The sequence below is a fragment of the Myxine glutinosa genome, chromosome 1 (assembly GCF_964187855.1).
Source record: "Myxine glutinosa chromosome 1, kmMyxGlut1.1, whole genome shotgun sequence".
Lineage (NCBI taxonomy): Eukaryota > Metazoa > Chordata > Myxini > Myxiniformes > Myxinidae > Myxine > Myxine glutinosa.
This window is the reverse complement of record NC_136261.1, coordinates 439,252,552-439,278,340: the sequence shown is the minus strand read 5'-3', so window position 1 is coordinate 439,278,340 and position 25,789 is coordinate 439,252,552. Positions and strand designations below refer to the sequence as shown.

General features: G+C 44.6%; 1 protein-coding gene across 14 annotated transcripts in view; it reads right to left on the bottom strand.

Moving 5' to 3' along the window:
- The window catches only part of LOC144889667 (uncharacterized), a 124,330-nt gene that overhangs the window by 14,539 nt on the left and 84,002 nt on the right, over nucleotides 1-25,789 (bottom strand). For all 14 annotated transcript variants that reach the window (XM_078770780.1, XM_078770788.1, XM_078770778.1 and 11 more), the window contains one exon: nucleotides 15,658-16,090. In XM_078770780.1, coding sequence (XP_078626906.1) covers nucleotides 15,658-16,078 — 421 coding nt within the window. In that variant the 5' untranslated portion in view covers nucleotides 16,079-16,090. The remainder of the gene's footprint in view (nucleotides 1-15,657; nucleotides 16,091-25,789) is intronic.

Here is a 25,789-nt window from a genome sequence, read left to right as displayed (position 1 = left end):
TTTTAATGAAGGTGCTGTAATTATTTATTTATGACGAAGGGTGATATCGTTAGATATGGTGCTTTGAAATATAGTGTTGGATTAGGTCTTCCCAAATGATAAATTTATTCTGCACAATGTCGAATAATGATTCAGTAAATCTCATTACGTTATGTCTTTAAAATATACTCAAATAGATATCTACAATGTTTTTTACTGAGTTCAATAAGTAAGTTAGAGAAAAATATTGTTTTCAAGGTGAAATACTTAACTGGTTTACAACTTCCATTGTGTTTGATAAAAACGAATCTCCATCTTCACAATGCTCTGCATTTTAAATGTTTGCTTACAATTAAGGTGAAATAATGTGCACGTGACCTGTGGGGATGGGATCCACATGTACCTTTCTTTCTAAACACTTGCTTCGCATGCAAGTTAATCTTATGACTGGTTTTTAAAGTCTTGAAAATTGTGTATGGAACAATCAAAAGATTGTATGCAGTCTTGTTTTTTTTTTTAAAAGAGCCATATAGAAAAACATTCGGGGATAGGTGCCTGTGGATTGATGCATTGGTAAATTGGATAGGGACTTCCTTATTGCATACAAGTTTGCTTCATTCGGGGAGCTATCTCCGGCATTTTGAGTTTTAAAAAAAGTCAGGAGTTCCCCGGAATTCTTTTTCAAAGGCAATAATTAAAATTATCGACATCTACAGAATTATCATGATAGCTATGCTAAAATCCTGTGAAACAATAATATTAAAGATGAATGAATTACGGATAGCATGCAGGTTTGAAATTATAACCTCATGTGCTTGCAAAACTCATTCAAGTATTTCTAAATTTCTATTTCGAAATATGATGAGTAAAAGATATATCCACTTATTTCTTCCAAGGTTTGAAAAAGCTTTACATTGAGATAGTCAGTGAATAACTTTCATATGTCCTTAAAGTCTCCAAGCATAATTGGGGGAGTTTTGGCTCCGCAGAGTCTGGTGCAAACAAAGGAAGAACAGATGTTCCTCATCAAGGATATTTTAATATGCAGACCTAATCTAACTCACTCAGCCGGAAGTCTGCCCAACCCAACATTTCACTCGACCTATCAAATTGCATTTCCCTATTTCTCGATCCCTCCCACCCATATTTCATTCGACCAATCCCAACTGGCTCTATCCCGCCCACCTACATTTGGTTCAAACCAATCTGACTACTCTCTTCCCCTTTTTCTTCATGCGACCAATCCCATATTCGCTCCTCCCTTTACTTGCCCCTCCCAATTTATTTATTTTGTTTCCAGCTGGTATAAAAAGACAAGTTGTGAGTTTCAGCTGCAAGATTCCACTTGGTTGTAAATACTGTATGTTGATATTGTATCCTGTATATTATGTTGGTGTATTTGGTGTGTCTTTATGACGTTTTCTTTGATGTACATCTCAACTGTACCAGGAATTTCACTTTACGACTTTGACTTAGGATTTTGTTGTGTATCTTGCAGTGTGTTCTTCTTGATTTGCAGTGTGTTCTTCTTGATTTGCAGTATGTTCTTCTTGGTTAAGAAAGGGTTTATTGTTTCTTACTGTGTATCTTCTTGTAAATAAAAGTGAGATCCTCCTCGGGAATTAAAAATCTGTCAATCCTTCTTCTGACAAAAGGTTTGGACATTGAATTCTTGATTCATCAATTACTTCAGGTCTATATTCCTCAACAAAGATGGCGACCGTGACTTTGTTCTAACTCTGAGATGATCTGGATAGAGGAGAGCAGAGCATGAACTGTGCTCTCTCCCCCCCTCACTCCTGTCACCTCGTAACGTATCCAATGAACTGATTGCTGATTTTGATACCCGAGTGTTATGTTCATTGGGGTTGTTGTTACTTGTATTTGCATTTGTGTTGATTGTGTTTAATGTAAATTGTGGCTGTATGTTTAATGTGTGGCAGTTGAATGTCATGGCTGATTCAGTTAAAAGAGGGAACCGGGCCTTTATCAGGCGAAATCCCAGTTAGTGTCCACAGTTAGTCGCGATGTTGTTGACCTGTGCCACAAACTCCCTCTTTCTGCAGAAGAGTTGGGGTTGTGGTCCAGTGTCCTTGCTGTAGCCCTAGCCTGAGTATGTCGGGTGCAGTGGGGTTTGACATTTGGTCAAATGCATTGTACATTGAACGGGACGACTGTGTATTTTTATTTGTGTTTTCCCTGTATTTTGTATCTGTAAAAATTAATTGGGAGATGTATTTGTAAATGGGTATGGAGTTGTATCTGTCGTTTTTTTGTGAGTTGTATGAAGTGCAAGAGTGAGTTTTTGGTGTGTGTGTGGCTGTGTGCGTGCCTTGAATGGTGTGGTAGAGATATGGGTGAATGAGAATGTGTAGTGTGATAGATTTAAATATTTGTTTTGTTTGAAAAGGTTGCATGCCTGTTTAAATTCAGCCAGGCATGAGTTGGTTCAAGAGAAAATGTTAAACGAATGCCTGGAAAATCACATGCAAATGAGCTGGCTGGAAAAAGAAAAAAAATCAAAAGTGAAATCACATGCAAATTAGTGAATTGGGAAAAGGAAACGGAAATTGAGAATTAATAAGAATGAGTGATGTGAATTTGGTTGTTACGAAGTTGACACAAAGGTGATCCCGGGGGAGGAGGCTGTTTCACAGCACCACTTGGTTGTCTGCGACATAAGGGTGAAAGGTGCGGGAGAGCTCGGCGGGTGAAGTACCAACCGAGAATGAAGGTGTGGAGGTTGAAAGAGGTGACAATAATGGAGGCATTAAAAGAGAGGCTGAGTATGGTAGAGGATGATGTGGTTGAGCTTGAAAATGGTTGGATCTCAATGAAAGATAGTCTGTTGGGAGCCATTAGTGAGGTATGTGGATGGACAAAAGGAACACCGAGGCACTCGGAAACATGGTGGTGGGTTGATGAAGTTGGAAAGAAGATGGACGAGAAGAGGAAGAAGTTCAAGGAGTGGCAGAAGGCGAAGGGTATGGGGGCAGAAAAGGCAGAGCATGAAAGTTATAAGGCAGCCAAGAAGGCTGCAAAGAAAGAGGTATCAAAGGCGCAGGAGGCATGGAGGAAAATGTTGGGAAAACGCTTGGATTTGGAAGAGGGTCAGAGAGCGGTATTCAGGATTGCAAAGCAGACAGCGAAAGAGAGGTGTGATGTGATGGGCGTGAGTTGCTTGAAGGATGAAGTGGGACAAATCGTTGTGGACCCAGATGGAATTAAAGGAAGATGGAAGAGATATATGGAAATACTGCAGAATGCAGAGAATGAATGGGATGGCAACATAGAGAGTAACCCATTTTTAGGACCAGCAGAGAAGATAACAGAGAAGGAAGTTAAGGAAGCGATAAAAGCAATGAAGAGTAGAAAAGCAGGAGTAGTGTAGCAGCATAGCAAACCTGTTGTGCATTTTGTGATACAAGCACCAAATTTGGCACAAATGTACATTAATATGTTGCGAACATTTTCAGATATTGGGCCACTTGAAATTCCGTAATTATTTTTTTTAAATTTTTTCAAATTTCGTAATTTCAAATTTTTCAGGTGACACCGTCACAATTTCGGTCTTCGAGGCCGGCCGATATAGTGGGGCGGCTTAGCTCAAATATTCAAAAGAATTGTGCGTAATACAAGCACCAAATTTGGCACAAATGTACATTAATATGTTGCGAACATTGTGTGGTCAGCAATGAAGACGAGAGTCTGAATTACATGTATGCAAAAGACCTTGTGAACCAGTGAAGCAAATACACGGGTAAGCATGAATTAAATCTAGGGCATGATATAATTTCCATGATGTTTACCTCTACACTCAATGGTGGAAGGAGGTAATGTTTTGATCCCAGCTTGTCTGTATGTCTGTTTGTCTGTTAGTCCACAAAATTCCAGACAAAGCTTGTAGTAGTGGTAGTTGTAGTGGTAGTGGTGATAACAGAAATTGTTATATAGAACTGAACTTATATTATTATTATATGCAGAAAATAACTTCATTTCTATATGCCCTGCAGTGGACAGGTTAATTGGTTTATGCACTGAAGGGGTCACCCTGGTGTGCACTGCTGTGTTCTGCCTCACTGAGTTGTTCAGGTATGATGTACTCAGCACAAGCTTCCGGTCGGCCCGGAGGTGGGGGTGCGGGGCCTGTCACGGAACGTCAAAACAAACGGCCTGCCGGGGCCGCCCAAAAGTCGGGCGTGAGGGGTGCGTCCACTAATGGAACGCCTCTCGCTTCCCAGATCGAGGGCCACGTGGTCAGGAGAACCTCGTCCCTTCCGGTCACACTTTGCCTATCGGCCAGCCTCGAAGACCGAAATTGTGACGGTGTCACCCGAAAAATTTGAAATTACGAAATTTGAAAAAATTAGAAAAAAAAAATTACGCAATTTCAAGTGGCCCAATATCTGAAAATGTTCGCAACATATTAATTTACATTTGTGCCAAATTTGGTGCTTGTTTCACAAAATGCACAATTCTTTTGAATATTTGGGCTAAGCCGCCCCACGAGAGGGCCGACGGGAGTTGTGGGAGATATGTTGAAGGCAGTGGGAAATTGGGGTGTGAAGAGAATGACAGAGATCTGTAATCTGGTCATGAAAGAAGGCCGCATTCCAGTGGATTGGGAACTGAGTACCCTCGTCCCTCTATACAAGGGGAAAGGTGACCCTCTGGACTGTGGCTCGTATCGAGCGATAAAGTTATTGGAGCATGGAATGAAGGTATTGGAAAGGGTGTTGGAGAGGAGCTTAAGGAAGAAAGTGAAGATTGACGAAATGCAGTTTGGATTTATGCCAGGAAGAGTAACGACAGACGTGCTTTTTATTGTGAGGCAGTTGCAGGAGAAGTACATGGAGAAGCGGAAGAAGTTGTTTCTTTGGGTTTGTTGATCTGGAGAAAGCATTCGATAGGTTTCCATGTGAAGTAGTGACATGGGCATTGAGGAAGTTAGGAGTGGAGGAATGGTTGATCAGAGTAGTGATGGCAATGTACAAAAGAGCGTGCACAGCTGTAAGGACGAAGGACGGGAACAGTGGTGAGTTTGAGGTGAAGGTGGGAGTGCATCAGGGGTCGGTACTAAGTCCACTACTATTTGTAGCTGTGATGGAGGTGCTGGCTCGGAACGTAAAGGAGGGTTTACCGTGGGAGTTGTTGTATGCAGATGATCTGGTGTTGATTGCAGAAAGTATGGAAGGACTGAAGGAGAAGATGAACAAGTGGAAGTAATGTATGGAGACAAAAGGTCTGAAGGTGAATATCGGAAAAACGAAGGTGATGGCAAGTGGTAAAGCATGTGGTGAGGTGGAAAGAACTGGGAAGTGGCCGTGTGCTGTGTGCAGGAAGGGTGTCGGAGTGAATTCCATTCAATGTACAATGTGCGCTGAGTGGGTTCATCAAAAATGTAGTGGTTTGAGAGGGTGGGTCATTAACCAGTGGGGCAGCTACATTCAAGTGTAGGATGTGCACAGAGGGAGCTGTAGATGGAGGAAATGTTGAGTTGGATCTTGGAGACGACGTGAAGCTGGAAGGTGTGAAAACATTTTGTTACCTTGGAGAAATGCTGAATGGAGAAGGTGGATCAGACTCGGCAACGGTTGCTAGAGTGAGATGTGCATGGAAGAAGTTTCGGGAACTGAGTGGTGTGCTGATGAGGAGGGGAGTGTCATTGAGGCTGAAGGGAAAGGTGTATGCTGTATGTGTGAGAAGTGTTATGTTTTATGGGAGTGAGACATGGGTAATGAACGTGGAGCAGCAACGAAGGCTGGAAAGGGTGGAAATGCGCATGGTTCGGTGGATTTGTGGAGTATCGTCGATAGAGAGGAAGACAAATGATGAATTGCAAAAGATGATGGGAATAGAGCCTGTGATGGATGCTGTGAAGAGAAACAGTTTGAGATGGTTTGTTCATGTGTTGAGGAAGGATGAAATTGACTGGTTGAGAAGAGCGATGGAAATGAATGTAGAAGGAAGTAGAGGACGGGGAAGACCAAGAAAGACTTGGCTTAAGATGGTCAAGGAAGAAATGCGGGCAAGGGGGTTAAACAAGGGGAGATGCAGAAAATAGGGCAAAATGGAGGACATTGTCATGGGGACCGCTAGGCTAACCCCTGCTCTTGCAGGGAAAATGACCTTAAAATGCCTGCTGTTGTTGTATGCATTCAGGTGAGGGATGAATGACATTAATTATTATACTTTAAACAATATACCATGCCAAAGCCCATTATTTAACCCCTTTACACCAGTATCTCGTTCACCATTTCAAATGCAAAGAGATGGCAAATATAATGGCGTTTGGACAGATATGGTGCTTGAACAGACCTATAACAAGAATGCCAAAACGAAATTGTTCTTCCGTATTTCCCAAAGCCAATCAGTCATCAACAAATATCTGAAAGCATTGCCTGAGCTTACCACCATTTCTGAACATACACTCCGAATGGCAAACATGACAAGGGACGAGTTGTTTCCTGAAAAAGAGACAGCCTCAAAAGAGCGGGAGATAGTTTCTCGGATCCAGCTTATCAAAGAGAAGATGATGCATCCATTCCGTCACAGCCAAGGAAAAGATCTAACCAATATTGCTACTGGCCATGTTGCATCATCCACAGAGCTAGTATCAGCCAAGGAGAAGGGACTTGAAGCACTTGCCCATGCTGAACAGAACAACTATGAAAAGATAGTGCCGGTTCACCTCAAGACATTCACCGAAAAGGGGAAAAAGCCTGCAACAGCCGCATTGAAGGTGAAGCGACTTCACATTGAAGAAGGGTCAGTTGTGAGATCATTATGCTTCGCACAAAACCTCGATGAATCACAGAAAATGGATGCCTTTGCCCATGAATGGGCCAGTTACCCAAGTTCCCTATTCGACCAAGATGACGACCATCCTTGTGGGTATGCAATGCGCAAAGGAAGCAAGGCTGATTATATCACAGCGTTCAAAACATCAATGGGTAAAGACTGGGAAGAACTAGACGTTTTACCATCTACAGATCAGGAAAGTGCCATGATAGTGGACATGTTATTTGTCCAGCGATTTCAGGACATGGGTTGTGCAGACTTCACCCAGCTTCAGCAAAAATATATTGATAGGATAATTAGCATGAGGCCAAAAGGAAGTAAAACGATACAAATGTTAGGAGATAGATATGATAACAGCCCTCACAACAGCCTAAAACAGGAAAAAAGATGCAGGCGAGAAAAAGAGGCAAAAGGAATAAAGACATTCATCCCACACCCATCCATACCTGTGCCAAAATGGAAAAACATTGGAAAAAAAGAAAACAAGGAGAACCTTTTGAAGTACCTCTCTCAGTCATGATGTCATGAAACGAATCGGATCCCTGAAGGATGTCAAATTGTCATTGGGGGATTCACAGAAATAGCAATGATGCTGACCAGAGAATCGGCCCAGGAAGTTCCATCCCTATCAGGTTCAGGCCATGAAGAAGCAGATACTCTCATTTTTACCCATGCTGCATATATAGCGAATGAACAGAAAGTTAAAAGAATTGTGGTACAGGCAAATGACACAGACATCATTGTCATGGGTATCTACCACATTACCCACACATCTGGTTTGAAGGAACTTTGGCTCACAAAACTACATCATCTGCAGATGTGTTCTTGCCTTGCCACAGAATTTCTGATTACCTGCAATCAACATTTCCCAATCTGAATATCACTGCAATGATACTTGCTGCGTATGTACTCACAGGGTGCGACACAGTCAGTTACCCGTTCTACATTGGTAAAAAAAACAGGCTCTTAATGTGGCACTTGCATGCACAGATTGCCTCGGTCCCTTGGAAGAATATGCTAATCCTGAGAGGATTTGGAAGCAAAACCAAGCGTAATTAAGTCAGCTCAGAAATATTTCTACGCTTTGTATGGCAAAAAAGAGTTCAATGACACACTGGATAAACTGAGATGTCATTTGTATATGACAAAAAAAGGAGACATACTTTCACTGCCAGCTACAGAGGATGCATTTCAGCTACATCTTCTTCGGGCACTGCATCAAATAGCTGTTTGTAAACGAGCCTGGTGTTGGCTTAGCGGTTAGGGTGCCGGCTTGGGATCCTAGGATCCTGGGTTTGAATCCCAGTCAATCGCTGAATTAACACCAGGGGGGTTGACTCAGCCTGTCATCCTTCCAAGGTCGGCAAATTGAGTACCAGCTTGCTGGGATGAATGATCCCGGTGTGTACCCCAGTTTAGAATAGGTACACCGTATCCCTGTGCATCGTAAGAGGCGACCAAGGGTTGGCGCCAGGAAGGGCATCCGGCCATAAAAACATTGCCTCAAAACAGGGAACCATGATTGTCATGGGGCCCGCAAGGCTAACCGCTGCTCTGGCGGGGAAAATGGCCTTAAAACGATCATTCATTTCATTCAAACGAGAAACAGAAATAAATCAGATTTTACCAGACCCAACAAAATTTGGACGAAAAATTGAGAATGGGTCCTTGTTTGCAATCACAATGACAAAGGCTCCCAAACCCCACATTATCGTGACGTCATGCAAATGCCAAAAAGGACGTTGTCGACTTCGCTGTCCATGCAAATTAGCCAATGTCAAATGTACAATTGACTGTGTTTGCTGTGGGAATCCTAAGCTTTGTGATCGAGATGAATAAGATGGCCAAATGTGCATTTAAAAACATTGAGAATATTTGTAATTCAAGTTCTTTTTCTCGTTTCTATTGGTCATTGGAAGCTCCATGAAAGCCTTCCATGTACAACATTGCATGATACTCTGATACGCCTGTCCCAGAATCATGAAATTGCTTCATTAGCGTTTCGTCTGGTTTTGGTTTGGACTTTTGTTTTGACCATTTTTGCCTTTCTCAGTGTTCTATTATCACTATTTTCCTGTCAGTAATATCTACATATGCATGGCTGGTTTATTTGTGAGGATATGTTTGCCTTTATAGGCTGCAGTTCTCATTTAGAGCAAATACCAGTAACCATCATTTAACAATTAACGTATTAAAAATCAGGTTCATGTTATCAGTCAATAAGGGTTAACTGCCAAACAAAGGGTTAAAATAGACATTCAGAACTCATAGAGGGATTAAAGCATCAAGATACCCTGATTGGATGTCCTTCCCTGCTTCAAAATAATCTGTTTCATTATTATGAAAAAGTCTGAAAATTCCAATTTTTTTTACCATTTTCGCAGATTTTGTCCCTGAAACAGAAGAGGCTAACACTGTAATGCTAATATATTTGTAAAGTTTCTTGATATTAAAAACTTCCGATGCAGTGTGTATCAAAAAAAGGTAATCCGAATTCAAGGGGTTAATAAGCAAAGGTTATTTATTTTGACAATTTACATGTGGTTTCGTAATTAAGAGGAGATCCTCAGCTTTCCATTGATACCTTCCATGCATTATTGCTGTCACACATGACCGAGTACATGTTCATTGAAAATGACAAGTTCAAATCGCATTTTACAAGTTTGGCTAATCGATGCAAGTCAGGATAATTGGTGCAAAATGAACGTCAGATGTGAACTTTTCTCAGGAATGATTGGCCTTTATGCACCCACACCTTCAACATGTCCACCTCCCCTTTCAACACAAAGCTCACAGCGGCGGAGCATGCCCTGAACTGCTCATCTCACCACAGCCGGGTCATTGAGCAAAGCATCCACTTCATGTCGAATACGGCCCTGCAATTCGTCAAGATCACGGGGAGGAGTTACGAACACCTTGTTCTTTAAATGTCCCCAAAGGAAATAATCACATGGTGTGAGGTCAGGTGATCTTGGCAGCCATTCCACTGCATGCTTGAGGGCGATGACTCGGTCTCCAAAGAGTTCCCTCAGTCGATCTCGGACAGCGATAAGACGATGTGCTGGGGCGACACCACAAACCTGTCGTTCAAAGTTCTCCTCCAGCTGCGGTAAAACTTCATCATTGATCATCTGCAGATACCTGTTACCATTGACATTCCTTTGAAAGAAAAATGGTCCGATCACCTGACCACTTCCACAAAGTCCCAACCAAACAGTCCACTTTTGTCAATTCATGTTGGTGTCAAAATTAAATTCCAGGGGTTGTCCTGTCGGTGCATATTCAAGAACATTATGGGTATTGACCTTGCCGTCCATGGCGAAAACAGCTTCGTCGCCGATAACGAGATACCGCAGGAAATTGACATCTGCTTTGCAATGTGCTATCAACCATCTGGCAAGCACCAGCCTCCTGGCAAAATCCCCTGGAATAAGTTGATGCCGGATGTGAATCCGTTATGGATGTTGGTGTAGGTCCAGTCTTGCGATTCGGTTGAATGTTGCCGAAGGCAATCCCGTCCCATTTCGTCTTGCACTGGTATCCCGAGGATGCTCCAAAACTTGCTGCCTTACTGCTGCAATGTTCATTTCCGATCGCCCAGCGCACCTCTTACCAGAATTCTCCTTGTTGCGTTTGAGGCTAGTGCCATGCTCTTGGTATTTTCTAACATTCGCACAGATGGTTTTGGCTGCTGGAGGCTCCCGTTCTGGGAAACATTCCCTGAACGCATCACGAGTTCGCTGCAAACTTCCAGTTTGGTGAAAGGTTGTAACCACGAAGGTCCGCTGTTCAGTCGTAAGTTGAACCATCTTTTCAATGACTCAAACTGTCTCTAAACCCATACACTGTAGGCCCATCTTAAATACCCATCTTAAACAAAGGATGATGCAACCGACGATTACCAGACCAGCTTAACAATTTTACATAATCAACTTGGCAGTCCACAAGTAATGCGTCCATTTAAAACTGTCTTGCACCGATTAGCCAAACTTGTAAAAATGCGATTTAAACTTGTCATTTTCAATGAGCATGTACTCGGTCAAGTGTGACAGCAATGATGCATGAAAGGCATCAATGGAAAGGTGAGGATCTCCTCATAATTGGTAAACCACATGTTAATTGTCAAACTAAATAACCTTTGCATATTAACCCCTTGAATTCGGATTACCTTTTTCTGATACGAACTGTATAGGTACTCTAAAATATGAGTCGGTTTTCTTTTTACAACCTCTTTGCATTTTTTTGATTTTAACCCTTTTATTGCACAGGTATCCCAGATTTTCACTTCCCCTTCAACTTTGTGACCTTTTGACCTCTGATGGTCATCGATGACGTCATCAAAATTTGCATACCACCACTTTTTATCCTGATGCAAGACCTTTCCAATGATACCCAACACAAGTGGTTTTATTGACGAAAAATACATAATAAAGGCATTCTTATTTCCCCTACCCATAATTTTTGGCTCTAATCAAATCGGGACGCAAGTTCAGATTCGAGCCTATACCGTGAGTTCGCAAGAAGATCGGCCGAGTTAACAAGTCATTTCATATGCGCAATGTATATACCTACCCAAAAACACATAAGAAAAAAGAATAACATGTTTGACCACCTAAAACCTTAAATAGGCACATGTTTGCACTTTGGCTCCCCTACTAAGTGGTCTGAGAGGGTCATTAACCAGTGTGGCAGCTACATTCAAGTGTAAGGTGTGCACAGAGGGAGCTGCAGATGGAGGAAATGTTGAGTTGGATCTTGGAGACGGCGTGAAGCTGGAAGGTGTGAAAACAATTTGCTACCTGGGAGACATACTGAATGGAGAAGGTGGATCAGACTCGGCGACGGCTGCAAGAGTGAGATGTGCATGGAAGAAGTTTTGGGAACTGAGTGGCGTGCTGCCGAGGAGGGGAGTGTCATTGGAGTTGAAGGGAAAGGTGTATGCTGCATGTGTGAGAAGTGTTATGATTTATCGGAGTGAGACATGGGTAATGAACGTAGAGCAGCAACGAAGGCTGGAAAGGGTGGAAATGCGAATGGTTCGGTGGATGTGTGGAGTATCCTTAAGAGAAGAAGACAAATGATGAATTGTGAAAGATGATGGGAAAAGAGCCTGTGATGGATGCTGTGAAGAGAAACAGGTCGAGATGGTTTGGTCTTTTGTTGAGGAAGGATGAAAGTAACTGATTGAGAAGAGTGATGGAAATAAGTGTAGAAGGAAGTACAGGATGGGGAAGACCGAGAAAGACTTGGCTGAAGGTGGTGGAAGAAGAAATGCCGGCAAGAGGGTAAACAACGTGAGTTATAGAAAATAGGGCAGAATGGAGGAGATTATCATGGGGCACGCAAGGCTAACCCCCACTCTAGCAGGGAAAATGGCCTTAAAATGCCTGTTGTTGTGGTTATTTCCTCAACCTATCTGCCCTTCTTTGCCATTCTCTCTTTCCCCATCCGCACCAAATGATGAGCCCAATTTCGAAGGCATTTCAGAAATCTCCATTTCAAGCTCATCTGCACACCAATGTCCTCCCTCAGTTCTTTCCATTCTCCTTCTGTCCACCGCCTTCACCCCCACAATCCCCTTGACTCAGTTGTTCTTGCAAACCTGCAGACTCTGTTGTTGTCTCTCGGTCAGTGCCACAATCTCCAGACCCAAAAAGTAGGCCGGTGTTACACACCACGTCAGAACCTTCCCTTTCAATCTCATTAAAATCTGTCTGCCATAACACACTGCACCCTCCTCCACATGTATGCACCAACCAGAATCCTGCTCCGCACCTCTGACTCTGACTTACCATCCCCAATTGCTGTTCCCCTCCAGATGAAAAACAAACAAACAAAAAAACACCTTTAGAGGCCATTTTTCCCCGCAAAGCGGGGGTTGGCCTTTTTCAGGCACCGTGGTTGTTGTTGTTTTGTTGGTCCCCTTTTGGAAGCAATGTTTTACGGCCGGATGCCCTTCCTGCCGCCAACCCTGTTTGTCGCCGTTTATGACAAACAGGGAATTACCAGTGAACTGGTACTCAATTAGCCGACCTCGGAAGGATGACAGACTGAGTCAACCCCCCTGGCGTTAATTCAGCGATCGACCGGGATTCAAACCCAGGATCCTAAGCTGGCACCCTAGCCGCTAAGCCAACACCTCCAGATACTCAAACCTGATATTCATTTGTATGATCTCCTTCCCCTTCAACCTGATATTCATTTTTTTCTCTGCTGTCCAACCCACCTCCGTCTTCTCCCTGCTCATTTTCAGCCCATGTTTCTCAAATGCCTCCTTCCACTCCCCCATACTTCCTGCATTTCCTGCCCACACTCCACCTCAACAGTGAGACCATCCTCAAACAATATCTCCCCAGAATATCTTTCATGTTTACCTTTCTACTTTCCAGCTTCATCACCATGATAAACAGGAGTGAGCTGCGAGCACTTCCTTGCCTCAAACCAAAGTTGACATTGAACTCCAACATCCGAGGACCAACAAAAAATCTTCTCTTTGTTCCGTCACTCCCATCTTCTGCTTCTTCCGTCACAGAAGCAGAACTTCTGCTTCCATCACTCCCATCCATCTCAGCATCTCAGTGTCAACATCACCATGTCTCTCAGGTTAAAGGCCTTCTCCAGATCCACAAATCCCAATGACATTTCACCTTGCACCTCCAACCCCTTCTCCGCCAGCTGTCTCAGCATGAACATCCCTTCTGTCATTCCCCTACCCTTTCTGAACCCCTGCTGCACTTCTCTGGTCTCCTTCTTCACACTTCCTTTTCCTCCTGTCCAGAACCCTCTCCATGACCATCATGACATGACGAAGGAATGTAATGCCCCTGTACTTCCCCAGATCTTGAACACCCCATACCCTTTCATATCGGCACAATTAACCCCATCCTTCACTCCTTCGGAATTGACCCATCTCTCATACATACATTCAATAAACTCTTTTTCCACCCGACTCCAACTTCTCCTGCTGCAATTACCATTTGTCTACATACATCAATGTAGTCCGGCAGCTAAGCTAAATATAGCATAACAATTGTGCATTTTGTGAGGAAAGCACCAAATTTGGCACACTAGTAGACTATCATATGATGAAAAGATCTGGATATTGGGCCATCTCAGATTCAGAGATTTGATTTTTGCAAGATTTGCAGATTTTGCAGACTTGCAAGCTGAGATTGCAACGCCAGGGACGGCCGACTCCTTCCTGCGAGCTGCCCACATCACCCGCACAAGCAGAGCTCATCAAATCACTGCAGAGGCACTGCACATCCTGCAACACCGTGCGTATGAATGCCACTGTATGACATATGCTGATGATGCAGAAGACCTGCCTGAGTTTGAAGACTGGTGTCAACAGAGAGGAGAAGACATTCCCAACTTTCAGTACTGGGAAACTGTGCTGGAACTAGAGATGTTGGTACTGGCCTACGTGCATTCTCTGCGGCAGGCTTCATTCACGATGTACCTTGATGCCCTGACGGAACTGATCCCATGGTTCCATGCCTTAGACCACACACACTATGCCAGGTGGGTCCCTGTTCACCTGAGGGACAGGGTTGCACTCCCAATGAAGCACCCAGATGTAGCCAGATAATTCAGGGCTGGCAACTTCACTGTACAGAAGACAAAGAAGGTGTTCTCTTCGATCCCAATCGACCAGGCGCATGAACAGAATAACGCCTGCATCAAAGGAGATGGTGGAGCAGTCGGCCTCACTGACAACCCAAGCACCCTGCGGCGTTGGATGATTGCCAGGCCAGAAGTTGCCAGGGCCATAGAAGAGTTCCAAGATGGCCATCAACACTGGGGGAGGCGAGAGGACACACGTCATCACGACCAGACATCAAGTGTGCAGACCTCTTTCGCCAAGGATGTCCGCGCCCTTGTCAGCGTCATAGAAGAGCTTGGCAACCCCTTTGAGGAAGAGAGCATGGATCTGGTTGTCCTTGACACAAAGGAAATTGCAGGTCCTGCTGCAGTTGAGACTGCCAGGAATGTGAAGAAGATTGGCCAAGAGCAGTTCCAGGCTTTCACCAGAGAATGCCTGGTGGAAAGGACGAAGCCAATTGATGATGCAATTCGTCGGAACAAGCTGAAGGTGTCATTTTGGAAAATGGCTGCCACAGCCATCAGGGGCTGAATTTGAGATGGCCCAATATCCAAATCTGTTCATAATATGATAGTCTACTAGTGTTCCAAATTTGGTGCTTTCCTCACAAAATGCACAATTGTTATGCTAAGTTGTCCCACTAATGCCTAGCGCCCTTCCCTTTTTCGTCCTCTTTAATGCTTCGGCATTTCCGTCCGCATTTCCTCTTCCTTGATCTTCACTTTTCCTTCCACATGAGACTGCAGTTGCAACTCGCTGTTGCTTCCTTCCCGATTCAGCAGCTCGTTGAAATTTCCTTCACACACTTTCAACCGTGCACCCCTCTCTGTCACTGGCCTTCCGCCCCCCATCCTTAAATCACCACCCCTCCCTTCATGTCTTTGCTGTCCTCATTCCTGTCATGAGTCAATTTATGGATAAACTTCCTCCCTCCATCTTCTTCAAACTAGTTGTACACTTCCTCTTTCATATCATTCCTTGCCGTATCTACATATTTTCTTGCTGCTTCTTCTTCTGCCCATACAGGTGCAGCACCCCACATCAAGCTGTCTCCCTCTATCATTGATCTTCAATGACCTCTTCCAAACCTGCTTATTTTCACCAACTGGCTTCGCTACTTCCTCTGTCCACCATACCTGATATATATCCATGGACAATGCACCCTTTCCTTGCGTCCTTCCACACAACACTTCTGCAATTCCCTTACATGCCTCTCTGGTGGAAAATCAAGATATTTGTTGACATGCGATGTTGTATTAAAAGTCACTTACCAGACGTGGGTCGTAATCCGTCATCCTGAGATCGGAGGCTGCAGAAATCACTGAACCTGATTCCACAGAAACCAGGAACATTTTCCAGCTGCACATTTTGGGATCCGGAAATCTTTTCACAGAAACTGGAAAGTTTCCGAATAACATTCTCCAAGTTGATGAAAATACTTCCCAAAAGAGAAGAACCTGCAATCTGGACATCTTGCGGCTTCGAAAATGAATTCATAAATTTACAGAATTCAGCATACATTGCAAATTGTAATTTCTCCTTGGCGAGAGAGAGGAGCTCGGTCCACAATGGATCCGACTCAGTACAAGCTCGAATAACCTTCCGATTCTCAATTCCAAGCTTATCGATCACTGCTTGGGATGTTTCTGCTCTCAGGCCTTGGGACTCGAGCCATTCCAAGAAGCTCTCCATTTCACCGATGACCTGCCAAGGATACAATGCTTATGTTAATCACAGAAAAGTTACATATTGTTGTGGATGAGAATTGTGTTGTGGTTTTTATTATCATTGTGAGTGTAATGAAATTGTTGTTGTAAAATATCACCCTCCTGCCTCCAGTCTGTGTATAAATGTCAAAGGTCGTTCCGTAGTTATTTCACATACAATCACGTTAGCCAATCATAGATTTCCTCCTTGTTGGTAGTTATCTCCTTATTGTGTGTATTAGGTTAAGGCTGTGTCTTCCATTAATTAATACTCCATTGCACCAAATTGAAATAAGATAGATTCCCTTGCATTCCCATTCCCAAAGCCTCCATATCCCAAAGCCTCACCTACCAACTGCATTTGACTCCTTTACCCACGAGGTAAACTCGGAGAAGAAGGGCGTTGGCCGCCCATCGTCATCAGGGGTGGAGCAAAAGAGCCCGGCCTAGCCAACCGGCACTGCAGTGAGCAGCCCGGTAGGCGTGCCCTTGTAGCCCGCGGCTTGATATGGCCAAGGGCAATAAAAGGGGCTGTGAGGGACTGCTTACTAGATGAGTCAAAAGAGATGAGGAAGGAGGGCGCACGGAACAGTTCAGAGGAGTTGAGCTGAGAGTTGAGCTACGCAGAGGAGTCCTGGACAGAGGGAGACGAGAGAACAAAAAGCCGTTGGAGAGCACGCGACGCAGCTTGAACAGCAGCAACAGCTTGAACCAGCGGAGCTTGAACAGCAGCAACAGCTTGAACCAGCGGAGCTTGAACAGCAGCAACAGCTTGAACCAGCAGAGCTTGAACAGCAGCAACAGCTTGAACCGGCGGAGCTCGTCCCACGGCGGCTCGCACGACCGCAGCTTGGGCGTTGACAGCGGCCTGACCGTGTCCCAGCGCCCGGGGACCCTCTGATCCCTCCAGCCAATCCACCCTTCATTCCCCATTCGTGTGAGTTTGTTTTGTTTGTTCTGTCCTGGGGTTTATTAATTAAGACTGTAATAGTTAAGCTAGAGTTTCACTGTGTCCGCTTCTTCTTCTTCTGTTTTTTATTGTATTATCTTTCCCTCTTCCTTGGTTTCTTTCGAATTGTAAATAGTAGTAATAAATTATATTTGTATTTCCAACATTTTTGTCGTCTTCTTCTTCTTCTTCTTCTTCTTCTTCGCATCCTTCATCTTTGTCTTTTCCCAATTGAATACCTGTGGCACGATTCGGCCAACGTTTAAGGAATCGGGTTAGTCCTGGTAACAGTTCGGGCCGCGGCCGCCATCCGCTCGGCAAATTAACATCTGATCCACGGTCCGCAACAATATGTTATTTTCTTCCCTCAATTTGGAACGTTTTGCGAGTTATCTTAACCAATTTCATAACATACCCAGCTAAACAGTAAATGTATCCAGCTTGATCACCACATTTACACCAACAGTATACCTAAGAGCCAGCCACACTCACCTTTGAGCTGTGAAGCATCGTCACAAATAAATGATTTGCCAGAACGTTATCCTGATGAGCCCAAAATAAGGCGGAAAGCTGCATCGGCCACACTAATTCCATGTATTTGTGACCAAAAATCTGTCTTCAAAGACCTGAGCAGCACATGGATGCGATCCTCGTTTGAAGATGTGTTGACATAATTTTCGCATATGACATCAGCTTCACGTCGTGTTCAGCATCCGAATTGATCCTCTTGTTTAATTCACACATACACATAAAGCCTGTTTTTATTTTCCTCTCACCGCAATTGTCTCACACACCTGCATCAAGAAGTCTCTATTTTCCTGGAAGTTAAACTTTTCAGGTTCAACACGCATGATCCTGTCATCTCAGAAACTTACAGTTGTATGTAACTGTCTGCAGCAAGGGATTAAATAAAATATAATAAAAATAATAATAATAATATCAACAACTTTATTTGGTTCCTTATTCAAGACATTTAAACCTGAAATATAGAGTGCTATTTACATCAGTGGGATACTGGGTTTGCTTCTGAGCACCAATCAGATCAATCCGAGGTGGGATGTGTGAGAGGCCGACTCACAGAATAACATTCAAATTTGCTTTCCGTTTATTCCTGGTCTTTCATTTTGTGCCATTTATTTTATTTTATTCCTGGTTTCATTTCGTTTTGTGTTTTTTCATTTTGTGCCAGTCACAAGTGAAAAGCCTGACTCACACAGGTATGTGGTGGTGAAAGGTAACAGTAACTTCATTGCCCGCTCTGACTGAATCCCCTGCCACTTTAAATCAAACTTAATATAGTCGGGGTCATATTTTCTGACGAGGTGTTTCACCTCCTTTTAGCGACTCCCGATTGCAAAACCGGTTTGCAGAGTGTTTAGCTTTGTCGGCTCAGTGTATTTGGTATACCTGCCCAGAATCCAGATGATCACTGTTGTATCCTTGAGAAGCACATATACCGAGTATTCCAGTCTATTATTCCAGTATTCCTGTCAAAGTACTTCTCATCGTGTTTATCACACATATTTATGACAAATTAATTGCGGGAACATTTTTCCTCATGGGGAGTTGATCATCCATATGAAATTTCGCATTGATCCATTCTGCAGTTTTGGAGAAAAAAAAGTTGAATGTTTTCCTTAACTCCAAGATGGCCACCAAATTACATGACTGATGCCATCATAGTTCACAAATATATGTGCCACGTCAGTAGTTAATCATATGTATGACATTTTGCATTGATCTATTAAGAGGTATGTTAGTCTAGGCAAGAAATTCAAAAATGTGATTATTTAAGCTGCATGCGGCATTTTTGAGGAAAAGCAAACAAATAGGTTTTTCTGAAAGGGATTTTCGTGCTGAATATGAATATCTTTTGTGTTTCCCAAAATTGCCTAATTAGGTCATTAATTAAGGTCAAAGGTCAATAAGTGCAAAATTCAAGTTTTCACAGAAATTATTTTATTTTTAATATCCAATACAGTGGCGAAAAAGTTTATCGAGTATCTATCATATTAAGCCATATATCGTATGTCAAAGATTTTAATTTAATGGAAAATGTGAAAGAAATGTTTGCTTCTGAAGAGAATATCTCCGTAACGGTTGGACTTTTCAGGCATTACCATATGGGCTTAACCCCTTCTACTTTTAATAAATGTCAATGCACGAGTGAAATGGTTTTTCTGGCTTCTAGATTCTGGCTTCTTCTTTTTTTCTCCAAAGGTGAATTACAGAGAAGACAGTTGTTGTGGGTGGAGGGTTCGTTAGCGAGACAGATGTGCAAAGTACTGATCCTGACATGAACATGGAGTTGTTGGAAGGTAATCATGAAGAAGCGGATACCCGAATTATACTCCACTGTATTCAAAGTGATGCACCAACTATTGTGGTGTCATCTCGTGATACGGATATCCTTGTTCTACTTCTAGCACATTTTGACAAGATGGTTTGCTCACAGTTATGGCTCAAGGCTGGCACCTCTAAGAAACCGAAGTATGTTCCAATTCATGATATCAGGAAACAACTCGCCTTCGATGACCACACATTTGAAACAATCCCAGCATTCCATGCAATCACAGGGTGTGATACGGTATCATACTTCTCTGGAAACTCAAAGAAGTCAACATGGGATGTATTCGTGGAACACCATCATCTACTAAGGGGTCTTGGCAAGTCTCTGATTCTGTCCAATGAAGGGTCCAATGATGCTGAGAGATTTATATGTCGCATATATAAGACATCATCCGAGAACTGTGACCAGGCCCGTGTAAAGCTGTTCAGTAAATGTCAGGCACCAGAATCAATGCCACCATCCAGTGATGCTGCACATCACCATATACACCGTGCAAATTACCAGAGCTTCATATGGAGAGAAGCGAGCAATCCAAACCCAGTAATTCCTTCCCCAATGGACTCTGCTGGATGGAAGCTAGCTGATGGTCTTCTCTCACCGGTGCTCACATCTTTACCCCCTATCCCAAAAGCATGCAAGGACATTGTACAGTGTGGCTGTACCAAGGGTTGCACCAGTGATCGGTGTTCGTGCAAGAAATGGGATTTGAAGTGTACGGACGCATGCAAATGCAGTGACTCGGAGACTTTAACATGCAAAAACGAGACTAAATAACGCCAATGCTAGGATATTGCCACAATACGGTTATTTGACACTTCATCATTGTTGGTTTAAGGGGGTGAAATATAAATATAAAATATAGAAATATAAAAAAGGTGACATATTCCTTTCTAATATATTGTTAGATATATTGTTGTCATATAGAGAAAACCAAAATCAGTTTTGGTGGCCTACGTTGGAAAAGAGACAAATCCATGTGACCAAAATTGAACTGTTATTGAGATATTGGCAATTGAACTGTTATTGAGATATTGGCGATAGAATCAATAATTCCTATCATATTTTTCATTTAATTTGAATATTCGGCACATAATTTGACGTTTAATTTGAATGATATTGTTACGGATACGGAGGACGGCTCTCCCATTAGCAAGGGGTGATTAGCCCCTTGTCTTGTTAAGCTGGCCATCTCCCCATTCCTGGTACTTGTAACGCTATCCCGCGGGATGGAACGGATCAGGGTTATGGGCCCAGGGTTTATCCCGAATACCTTTATCCGTCCCTCCGCAGACTAGGGAGACAAGTACCGCTCGAACCCCGGTTTGGATGGTCTAGTTAGTTGCCGAGCGGTTTTTAGCAACCCGACGTTCGAGCCATTGGCATTACCAAAGAGTAACCCGATTCTCAAACGTTGGCCGAATCGCACCACGTGCACTCAATATGGAAAACTCTAAAGCGACCGAAAGAGAATGAAGAAGTAAAAACAAAGTAGGGAATAACAAGATTTATTACTATTTATACACACTAAGCAGAAAGGAAAAGAAAGATGATTTATAAGGCAATTGAAGGAGCAGGAGACATAGTGCAATGATTAGCTTATATATGGCAGTCTTAATTAATACCCCAAGACAACATGAAAGACGGACAAACGGGCACACTTACATGGGGGAATTGATGGCAGGAATCACTGGAGGGAGGAGAATGTCCAAGCCGATGGCAGGGCAGGAAAGGTCCGGGCAATTCCACTCCGTCAAGGTCCACGTTCCGTGCTCGAAGCGAACAGCAGCTGGCAGCTCCCCGTCTCCACAGCTGGCAATAGGGCCTAGAGGGTCTCGGCGTATTGCTCAGTATCAGCACCCCCTCACGTCTCGTTCTCTCTTGGCTGCTTTAGCTGGATCGCGCATCTGCCGCACCTCTCTCTCACTCTTCCTCGGACCTCAATCTTCTCCAAAAAGCTCACCTGCTCATCTCTGTAAAAGCTCATCTCTGTAAAAGCTCATCTGCTTGGGGAGCATCCCGCGGCGGGTTATATAGGCCCCGCCCTTCACCCTTTGCGAACCTCCCCCACGCGTTCTCTCTCCGCCCTCTCAAGCCAAACCCCTCGTTCTGGGTTGGATGAGCGGGGCCGACTTACTCCTCCCCTCTATGACGAGGTGGAGACCCGCCTTTCTTCTTCGTCGTTACCTCGTGCGTAATGGAGCCAAATGCAGCAAAGTGGACGGCAGATGAAAATGCAGCAAAGTGCCTAAAGAGTCAATTGCAGTAAACTGGCAAACCTGGCACTTGGAAGCTGCCATGGGGCGTCGGAGGGCCTACTCTTATTTAATTCGGTGCAATAAAGAGTCAAACTAGTGGGAAACACATCCTTAACCTACAGAGAATAAGGGACTAACTATTTAAAAGGATATATGGTGTCCTGTGTGTAGGTTTATGAAATTAACTAAGAGGACGAGCTTCGACCTTTCTTTACATTACGAGGGTCAGTTACACACAACAAAACCATACTTCTCAAATTCGTTACACTGCACCCTCCTTCCTTCAGGCCCGTCCTCGGGCCTATAAAACTTTAACTTAGTGTGACACGTAGGTGTAATTCCCTCTACAATTAACCTGACCCTGAGTGTGACAATTTTAAAACACAAATAAATATGTCCCCCTGCTGCATTGCACCCTGCCTAACAGATTTGCGCCCACAGGATAACCGAATTGCGGAATTGTTTTCAAGCTATACATTTACGGTGGGGAGCATTATTTACAGTGACGTTATTTCTTATTTACAACGCAACCCAGGACCTGTGTTTTTTTCTTTTCTTTTTAGGGAAACAAAAAGAAGGAAATTCCTGTTGGGAGGGAGGAGACAGCACGCATTGCATCGATGCACCAGTACCAATAATACCAAAGCACCCAAACACACCAACCAGTGCACAGTCATTACTGTTTGTAATGAACACACAAAAAAAACAACTGGTGGTGGTCTTCTTCTTCTCTGCTGGGCCGATGTTCTTCCCGATGTCTTCTTGCTTCATGCGGCCTACTTGGAAATATAAAAAGCACAAACCGTGTCAATTTTTATTTAGGGCCACAGGGGCCAACTAAGGGTGGTCCACCTGTTTGGCATAGGTGCCACCTTACCGAGGTCCGAAAGCAAGATTCCCTGGCCACTATGGCCTGTCTCCAACAGAGGTGCCCTGCCCCAGAACCTGGGGTCCATCAAGTGGTACTTCGCCACAGAACAGCGGTCCATAAAGTGGTACATCAATGCAATGCATGCAGGTTGCGAGGGTCCTGGCACACAAGATGACCTCCGCACGCTCCCCACGGCGCCCAGTGGTGCACAGGCCCTCATGTGGGAGACAAAGGGGGGAAAAGACAGATGAGTGAGGGGTAAGGTCACAAGGGTACACATCAAACAGGGCAATGCAAGGCGAAGTGCGTACGGAGAGCGAAGTGAGAAAAGCTCGTCCCTTCCGTACGTCACCCCCCCCTTGTCACCTACTCTACCCTTGCCCTTACCCCATATTTACAAAATCTACACCTTTACAAATTCGTCACTAATGTCACGTCTTCCCCATATTTCCCCTATACCAAATTCGTTCCCACAATCCCTCTAACCAAAATTTGCCATCACCCAATTCATCATCAATCCTCATAAGGAGGAAGAGATGGAACATCAGCACAATGTCACACCCACGTCATGATGCGTCTAACATTCCAAACATTTGCATCAAAAATAAAAATAATAAAATAACCTGGCATGGTGTGGAGGTACGTCACCTCAGGTGAGTGGATGCAGATGGTGTGAGGAGATCTTCATCCTAACTACTTTCTAAATGACTTTAATACACTTTACACTACCCGGGGTCTTTCCCTGCCAATCAATTGGCCATCTTACACTATGGGTTCTAAAAACCAATTCCCATTGACCAAACTGTGGTGCTTCTCAATTTGGGGTCTCACTCCCCCGATTTAACTCCCTGTGCCCTTGCACAATTTCAGGACTGGGGCGTGTAGCTCTCCCAGCAGGTCTACCCACCTGCACACCTCCACCACTGCAGTTGCAACCCGAGCTTACCTAGCTCCTCACCCTAACCTATCTAATTGGGGAAGGCCCCTCCTGGCTCTGACACCCCTCGGTGCCCTCTGGCACTGGGCTACCCGGGTCCGTCCTCCGGATCCTCAGGCCCCATCCACAACAACTCTACCGGCTCCCAGAGCCCACCTGCGGCCTCACCTGGCCGACATCCTCACAGTGGTGGAGTGCCCAAACCAACTACACACACTAGCAGGCTACACGCCCAGCCATTTCCACGTCACTAATGCACCCATCCAAATACCATTCTTCCACCACGCACCACAGATGCCAATATCCAACCACAATTTACCTGTACCCTCTACCTAACACTTGCACGACCCTCCCCAGGTATTCGTGATGGGGTCCATCCTCCTTTCCCCCATCCACACCTTCGCACCATCCACTCCACTCCACAGTTTCCCCCATACTCACTCCACGACCATCCATTCCAATTCTCCATATATTTCAGACCATTTATTCCATACACCTGTAGTTGCACACCTGTGCAATCTCTCCTGGTGCCACCTGCACCCTCCTTCTCCCTGGACCATTTGGTCAACACAACTCACTTCACCATCACTCACTCACACACTGCTCCATACACCTGTTCAGTTGCACACCTGTGCAATCACACCTGTTCCTCACACACTTTTCACAATACACTTCTGAATACACCTCCAACACTCACACAGCATAATCTAATCTACCTGTTGCCCTGCTAACTTAGTGCTCCCCGTCTTCCCTTTAAACTAATGCCTAGGTCACACATAGGCGGATATTTTGGCGACTACTGGCGACTGCCGGCGATCAAGATTTTTCGGCGACTACTGGCGATGTCGGGCGGTCAAATATGGTCAGGCGGCAGTATGGCGACTGCAGGCGGCCACATTGCGCCTGCATTGCGACGACGCCCCGAGTGGGATGGTGACTGTCAAAGATCGACGACGACTGCATTGCGGATGCACGGCGGCAGCGCGGCGACAGTCTGGCGGCTAGATTACGACCGATGGCGGATCGCGGCGACTGCATTGGGGCCGGGTGGCGGTTTACTCCGACGTCTGCAAGACTGAAATAAGACCGCCAGCGATTGGAACCTATTCACGCCACGCTCTTTGATTGTCGGCAGGGTACAGCATGCCTACTAAATGTGGAAAGATGGGGAGGCCAACCAAGGATCCACAGAGGGCTGAGGACACCGTACCAGATCTGCCAGCTGTAGCAGCAGAAGAGGTTGTCTTTGACCCAGAGGCCACAGCTGCTGAGGCCTCTGGTTCAAAGGCGGCAGACATCGAGGACGTTGACGAGGTGGCCCCCGTGACCGAGGTGGTGAAGAAACCCGCCAAGGATACTGTCGTCCTGACAGAGGAACAGGAGCATGACATGGTGGAGTGGTTGTCACACAACCCCTTGTTCTATGACAAGTCCATGACGTCCTTCAGGGAGAAGGCCAAGAAGCACGCCTTGTGGGTGGCGAAGGCCAGCGAGATCGGTAGAAGTGGTAAGTCCATTTTTATGCTTATTTATTCCAATACAGGGTAAGTAGATGTTGGTAAGTATTTAATTTTCCATTCATTAATCAATTCTCAACAATGATGCAACATTGCTTCCATTGTGTTTGAAACACGACATTCACATTGAAGACAAGGACAGCTACTTATGCATTTGTCTTTGAACAGTACAGTCCAGTGCATTGTTCTTCATCAATTACACATTTTTATTCTTTACTAACAGGATCCATTTTGTTGTTTTCAGTGGATGATCTCAAACAGTGGCTCAAGTCACAGCGGACGAAGTTTAGCAAGCTGTCGACACAGGGCAGGTCCGGCGACGGTGCCAAGGTCCACACCGACCGCGAGAAGTGGAATCTGGAGAGGTTTGCGTTCCTGGGGAAGCATGTGGTGCGGCACAGTACGAAGGCTGGTGCTACTGTAAGTCATTTTATATGTTTATATGTTTACATTTATATGTTTATATGTGTCGTATGTTTTATATTGATATGTTTTTCGTCATTATATTGCAGTTGAAGAGGAAGATTGCTGCATCGCAGCGACCACCACCTGAGGTCCCATATCCTGTGCCTGTGCCTGCTGCTCCGGTGTCTGCTCCCCTTGCTCCTCTTGATGACGACGACAGCTTGGAGATGAATGTCGAGGATCCCTTGTCTCGGGCTAGCACTCCACTCCCGTCATCGCAGCCTCAGACCACCCCCCCCCGGCCCCTGCTACCACGAAGAGGAAGCGCCACAGTGATGACTCTACCATGGCTAGACTGGAGGAGAGGGCTCGCACATCAGCCGTGTTGCAGCAGGAGATCCGGGCCCATCTGC